This window comes from Xyrauchen texanus, chromosome 26, assembly GCF_025860055.1.
Source record: "Xyrauchen texanus isolate HMW12.3.18 chromosome 26, RBS_HiC_50CHRs, whole genome shotgun sequence".
Lineage (NCBI taxonomy): Eukaryota > Metazoa > Chordata > Actinopteri > Cypriniformes > Catostomidae > Xyrauchen > Xyrauchen texanus.
In genome coordinates this window covers 9,877,681-9,885,301 of record NC_068301.1, presented here as the reverse complement: position 1 = coordinate 9,885,301, position 7,621 = coordinate 9,877,681, and the positions used below count along the sequence as shown (strand labels likewise).

Below are 7,621 nucleotides of genomic sequence, written 5' to 3'. Positions count from 1 at the left end.
GCTTGCTGGGCCCTTAAAATGTCTTTTATTCTGTCTGAGAACAGCACCATCAGAAAAGGCACATTCCACTAACTAGTCTGCCCTAAAGATGAACCTTCACCTTAAAGTCAAAGCAATAAAGACAAGCAGCAAATACCCCAGGCTTGAATAAAACAGTTGGGCAGCATAAACTTTCATCACTTTAGTTCAGACACCAATACAATGATAAGTTCAAAGGGGTTAGTAACCTACAGACATTTTCAAATGTGCTTATGTGTGAATCCCTCACCTAAAAGTGAAAATTCTTTCATCATTTACTCAATCTCATGTTTTTCCAAACCTGTATGACTTTTTTATATTCCGTGGAACACAACAAAAGAGACATTAGCTGGATAGAGACTGACAGTCTCAGTCACCATAAAGTGATAATCATAGTTCACCTAAAAAAAAAAAAAGAAAAGTGAACTATCCCTTTCACTTAAATGGAAATGTCTGAGGTGGTACCTACATGTTTAAATTAAAAGAAATAAAGAACTAGAATCAAATGACTGAAGGTTCATGTCTTTGTAGACCTTTTTTTTTTTTTTTAATACCATGGGACAATGCAGAGACACTCTCAAACAACTTCCTTTTGAAAAACAAGACAAGACAAATCTAGTCAATAGTCTATTGCATATTAGCCTAATTTATATTAGTCCGTATCATGATTAGTATCACTATTGCCGTCTTTTGCTTAATCTCTCATTGACATTGTTAGCAAAAATAACTGATGAGCATTATGCGGTTCCGTTATTTAAAAATATACAAATATACTTCTGCTCTGAATTAAAAATGCGATAAGTGAAGGTATCCGCGGTCCAGCTTTAAGCCAGGGGTGGAGTGTGTCATGTCACAGTTTAAGGGAGGTGATGATTAAGCCACACCAATGGCCAGGTTAGACCAACCCCAACATGCAATGCTCCACCTACAGGCCTTTATAGCAATTTATTCCGTGGCAACTTCAGAAGGCTGTATAAGCAGTCACTGAAAGATTGAAGCACACATCACCTACAGCTTAACATGCATGGGTGCAGGTTCTAATTAACACTTAATTTAAGTGAATTCAAATGCTGGTTGTGGCAGAGAAGTAACAGTTTTTAAAGACTGACTTAAAGATATTCGACATTAGCGCAAGGATTTTTCCGTGTTTCAATTTATCTGCTATTAATTCAAATATTTCAATTAAAAACTTCTAAATGTTTGAATCTAAGACTTAAGGGTTAGTTCAACCAAAAAGGATTTTTTTTTTGTCATTTAGTCACCCTAGTGTTGTTCGAAACCTGCATGATTTTTTCTTCTTCTGTGGCACACAAGAGAAAGTTGCTCTTTTTTCTATATAATGAAATTGAATGGGAACTTTCAGACCTTAATATTAAGCATCTTCTTTTGTGCTCCATGGAAGACAGTAATATGGGTTTCGAACAACACTTGGGTGACTAAATGACAACAATTGTAATTTTGGGGAGGTCTGTCCCTTAAGTAATATTTGTAAATTTGCTGAAATAAAACAGTTCCTTTAGATGCTTCCAAAATGTTCAAAACATTTTTGAAAATTAAAGTGAATTTAAAAAAATTAGCGAGCTAACTGAATGACCTAAAAAAAGGGAGAAAAACAAAATCCAACATTTGACAAGGTTTAGCAGGAAATGCACAAAATATAGAGATTATTGTGGTGAAGAACCCCCAAATTACAGCACCACATCACTTAGCACCTTGGGCATTTCACTCAATCTGAGACAGTACAGCTTTGTATAAATCAGTTAAGTGCAGCAATATATTTGTCAGTCATTTCTCACAGAATCTCTCTTCGTTTCTCTCCAATTAGAAAAGAAGGTGTTTAAGTGGTATGCACAATAGCAGCTACACTGGTCAACACCTATTTGTGGCTATAGGGCAGAAAGACCACAGTGCCATTTACAGTAAGGGCGATGTGAAAGGGTGCCAGAGGTCACAGAGTTAATAAATATAAACCTCCACCCACCCTACTACAATCCAGATGCCTTTACTCCTTGCTACCCTTGTTTTCTGAGGCACGTTGGTTTGGTCTGTGTGGAATGCAGCTGAATACACAGGGGCTGTGAAAGAAAAGCTAAAAAGAAAGATTGATAGAAGTAAAAATGTGATTTTTTTTAGGTCAGTTTTGAAAAAAATGCATTAGTTTGACAGAAGGAACCTTCAAAAAAATTTGGAAAGAAATGGTGATACAGAAAAAAGAAAAAAAGTTTATTCAAAAGAACATTCATTCGAAAGGTTTGTTCTAAAGTAAGAGGAGGAAAAATGGCCCAGGAATAAGTTCCGTTAGTTCTACATTAGTTAATTCAAATAGCTGAATAAAAACCTTAACAGTTTTAATAGCTAAATATCTTATAAATATCTTTTAATAGCTAAATATTGTACACAACATGAAGTTACCTCAAATATATATTTATAATGTACCTCAACAGAATTTAATTTGAGGGATATTTCCTATAAAACAGGCACTTTGTCTCAATTGACTTTATACGGATAGCTTGTCTTAAATCTCTTGATAGCAAGTCACGTCTTCCTCATAAGACAGAGATTTACCATCTCTTCTGTAAACTCAACCTAACTATGTAACCTACCATCTCAGCCCTCACAACAGCCTTTAAACACACCAATTGGCTAGCCAATCCATTTAAATAAAACCTTCCAATCCACACCCATGGCGTGTCTTACAAAATGCCACACAAAACAAAGACCGTTTAAAATGAAAGCATTCACTAAAGGTATGGTTTGCATTGTACAATGAAAGTCTAAAACAGCCTTCAATAATTGGCTTATTGCACTAAAAGGCTTCGGGGACAGCGTTTGTCAATTCACAGGGCTAAAACGAGAAATAAAAAATAGAAAAACTGATAAGTTAAATAGATAATTTACAGATGCACTATTGACAATGTTAAAAGCAAACTCATAAATAACCTCAAAGAACAGAGTAAATGTACGCCAAATATGAAATGTCCAACAGCTGTAAAGTAAATATTAAAGGATAACGTAGGCATCAGAGTAGCCTTGGGTGGAATTATATTTGAACGCATAACCATGAAGTATGTTGTGGTCATGCTCCGACAGACTCAAAAGCTTGCGCTATATGTGCACACCAGAAGAATGAGGCAACAGGCACATACATAAATATGTTGACTACATGGAAACTTTTTGCCAAACCTTGAGTCTCACTCAAGTTCGTAGTATCCCTTTCAGTGATACCAGCCCTTAGCTAATCAACACCCCTGCTTAATGAGTGAGCCAAGGAGAAATCCAAGAGGTACAGCTTGGAAAAAAGTTAAATGATGGGCAAAGCATTTTCCCAGCAGTGCGTGAACCAGAAAGTTAATGTATCACAGAGGTACACAGAGTATAATCATTTGAAAAAAATCTGAAATCGGAATAAAAGTTGAGCCTTAATAAGAATCCTTTGCTAAAAAGAAAAAGTAACCCAAGATGATTTCTGAATCCCGCAGATGTGGATTCCGACCAGCTGGAACAAAATGGTATAACATTCCAGGAAGAAATATTTTAAAGCACATAGAGCAACAGTTGAAAACCCAAGACATCAACTCATAATAGCAAAACTTTGCACTGCCCTCTAGTGGCATTCCTCCAACAGCAATCATCTCCAGACCTAAAACAAATCCTAAACCAGAGGCTCTACCTTCCTACAAATATTAGTTTAAACTCTGCTCTGAACCACATTGCCACATCTACATGCAATTTTCAATTGAAAACGTGAGATCTTGATGACTTGGTTCATTTGTAATCAAGGTTGAAACTAAACTCTGCTTGAGGAGGAATCTACGTGATTGCCACTGTCCTAAACAAATAACACTGCCTCATTTGCTGATCCAGTATGAGTTGATCCAGCAAACCTTTACACTTGGTTTTGTGACCTAAAAAGCTAAATTAACAGTTGATCTACAAATCTAATAAATAATGGTATAGCTGCTAAATCTGCATTATTAAAACAATTCAACAGTAAATCAGTAAGCAAAAGCAGCAGTGGAAAGATTGGCTGTTTTTCTATTGCATAACAGTGCTATTTCCTCCAGTAAATTCGGTTAAATTTGGTTATCTTTAGCAGCCTGTGGTTGAGAGAAGCCCTCGTCAGTTAAGTGCATTATGACAGGTGACTGACAGGTATGAGGAGGCGGGGTTAAGCAAAGTACATGGTCCGCAGAGTGTCGTGGTGGATCTGCACAGCTTTGGCCAAGGACTGGGGGTCTCGCCCATTACTCTGGGCTGACACGTGGCTGCCCTCCGCACTGCAAAAAGGAGATGTAAAATTATATTATACCTGACATAGATCAAGAAGAATCAAGTAAACACAAAAGCAGCTTTTCCACCATCAGGCCGAACGGTTCTGAACAAGTTGAGGACCGGTTCCAACAACATCTCCACTTAATCGTGCTGGTGGAATGGCTTTAGTACATGGCCACTCAATATTTGCCAATGCCAAGGTAAATCATTTGTTTCTAGGTAGCTGGCAAAGTTCACTATGTTAAGGTTAATTAAATGTAATTAAAAAACAAAAAAATGTATGTTTGGTGTATCTTCATGATTTTATTATGATGATGAACTAGTATAGTACATTATATTTCTACATGCCTTTTGCATCTTTTACCGTTTCTGAACAGGTTTCCCAACTACACCCAAATACAATCCCAAATTTACACCCATAATAAGAATTGCCTTCCCTTTAATGACACTACAACAAGCAAAAAGAAAGACTAGCAAATTGTTGTGGTGTGACTTAAAGGGATAGTTCACCGAAAAATGAAAATGATCTCATTTACTCACCCTCATGCCATCCCAGATGTGTATTATGACTTACTTTCTTCTGCACAACACAAAGATTTCAAGAAGAATTTCTCATCTCTGTAGGTCCATACAACGCAAGTGAATGCTGGCCAGAACTTTTAAGGTCCAAAACGCATATAAAGGCAACATAAAAGTAATCCATAAGACTCCAGTTGTTAAATCCATATCTTCAGAATCAGAATGAGCTTTATTGCCAAGTATGCTTACACATACAATAAATATGTCTTGGTGACAGAAGCTTCCATTGCACAAACAATACAGCAACAAGACAGAGTTAATAATACAGATATAGAATAAAAATAAATATTAATAGAAAATAAAGTATATATGGAAATACACATATATACAATGTACAAATCTGTTATATACAGAAGCAAGAGAAGCTAATGGCCTTGTAGTTGTGGGGTGTTGGATAAATATAAATAGACTAAGCTGTATATTGCATATTAATTATTGCTCGATGGGCCGGTTTTAACTGTTCATGAGATGGATAGTCTTGGGAAAAAACTGTTCTGGTGCTCAGTGCTCTGTAGCGCCTGCCAGAAGGCAACACTTCAAAAAGGTAGTGGGCTTGGTGAGTGGGGTCCAGAGTGATTTTTCCAGCCTTTTTCCTCACTCTGGAAGTGTACAGTTCTTGAAGGGCAGGGGGCAACCAATAATCCTCTCAGCAGTCCAAACTGTCCTTTTTAGTCTTCTGATATCCAATTTCGTAGCTGCAGCAAACCAGACAGTTACTGAAGTGCATAGGACAGACTTAATGACTGCGGAGTAGAAATGTATCAGCAGCGCCTGTGGCAGGTTGAACTTCCTCAACTGGTGAAGGAAGTACAACCTCTGCTGGGCCTTTTTCACAATAGAGTCAAATGTGAGTCTCCCACTTCAGGTCCTGTGAGATGGTAGAGCCCAGGAACCTGAATGACTCCACAGCTGCCACAGTGCTGTTTAGAATGGTGAGGGGGGGGGGGTCAGTGTTGGAATGTTCCTCCTAAAGTCTAAAATCATCTCCACTGTTTTGAGCGTGTTCCACTCCAGGTTGTTTTACACCAGTGAGCCAGCCTTTCAACCTCCCTTCTGTAAACAGACTCATTGTCATGACAGTATGCGGTCTGCAAACTTCAGGAGATTTACAGAGAGATCCTTGGCGGAGCACACATCCCAGGGGGGCACCAGTGCTAATTATACTGTAAACAAATTTTTCCTGTCTCACTAGCAGCTGCCTGTCCATCAGAAAGCTGGTGATCCACTGACAGAGACGTTGGAACAGAGTGTTGGTGTAATTTACTCTGGAGAATAGCTGAGATGATGGTGTTGAAAGCTGAACTGAACTCCACCATAAGAATCCTTGCATATGTCCCTAGTCTGTCCAGATGTTGCAGGATATGATGCAATCCCATGTTGACTGCATCATCCACAGATCTGTTTGCTCGATAAGCAAATCGAAGGGGATCAAGAAAGGGTCCAGTGATGTTCTTCAGGTGGGCCAACACCAGTCTCTCAAATTATTTTATGACCACAGACGTCAGAGCGATGGGTCTGTAGTCATTAAGTCCTTTGATTTTGGGTTTCTTTGGGACAGGAATGATGATTGAGTGTTTGAAGCAGCATGAGATTTCACACTGCTCCAGTAATCTACTGAAAATAAGTGTGAAGATGAGGGCCAGCTGGTTAGCACAGGATTTTAGACAGAGTGATATGCATACTTTATTTTTGTGTAGCAATGATCCAGTGTATTTCGGTCTCTGGTTGGGCATGTAATATGCTGTTTGCATTTGGACAGTTCACGTGTGAGGTTTGCTTTGTTAAATTCCCCAAGAATAATAATAACTGAGTCTGCGTATTGTTGTTCCGTGTCTGTGATTTAATCAGCCAGCTGTTGTAGCACTGCATTCCGCACGCGTGAGGTGGGATATAAATACTAACCAGAATAAACAAGGAAAAGCCTGGGGAAGAGTGGCTGTTGTCCGCCAGAGGGTGGAGGAGTGATCGAGGACCAGGCGACGGCATGTCTGGGAACCGGTGAGCAAGTTATTTTCTTTCTCTACTCTCTCACTGTTGCTTGCGCTTTCCCTCTCCTCTTTTTCTTTTGTTTTTCCCTCCCCTTGTCCCCCTCCCCAGGCGGAAAGGCTGCAACCCCCTGCCGTGACTATTAGGTTAATCAGCCGAGGAGTGGGATAGGTGCAGCAGGATGTGGCAGTTAGAGAAAGAGAGAGCCACACGCAGCTGCCCTGTGTGTGTTTGTGTTGTGTGTCTTTTTGTTTCATTAAATATTATTTTGACCATTCTCATTTGACCTTGTTACAGAGAGCTCCACACCATGGCTGCCATCCACGGCGCCATCTTGATCCATTTCTCACCCACACCAATCATATCGCTTTTGAAGGCATTGATTTAACCACTGGAGTCATATGGATTACTTCTATGCTGCCTTAATGTGCTTTTTGGACCTTTAAATTTCTGTCCACCATTCACTTGCATTGTATGGACCTAGAGAGCAGAGATATTCTGATAAAAATCTTTGTTTGTGTTCTGCAGAAAAAAGAAAGTCATACACATCTGGGATGGCATGAGGGTGAGTAAATGACGAGAAAATGTTTTTGCATTTTTGGGTGAACTATTCCTTTAAACTAAAGACTATCGGCTATAAGGGCAGGCCCTTCAATATGTCCCATCCCAAATTCTTGTTACAGAATACAGAAAAAAGAAAATTGGTCAATCTATTTCATGGAGCTTTTAATTGATTGGTAACGTGATCAGATACTGTAAGGATAGT

At 38.9% G+C, this 7,621-nt stretch overlaps 1 protein-coding gene across 2 annotated transcripts in view; it reads right to left on the bottom strand.

The window, feature by feature from the left end:
* Positions 1 to 78: 78 nt before the first annotated feature.
* Positions 79 to 7,621, bottom strand: part of LOC127619643 (protein argonaute-3) — a 31,320-nt gene continuing 23,777 nt past the window's right edge. For both annotated transcript variants that reach the window (XM_052092583.1, XM_052092584.1), the window contains exon 19: positions 79 to 4,295. In XM_052092583.1, the coding sequence (XP_051948543.1) occupies positions 4,187 to 4,295 (109 nt within the window). In that variant the 3' untranslated portion in view covers positions 79 to 4,186. The remainder of the gene's footprint in view (positions 4,296 to 7,621) is intronic.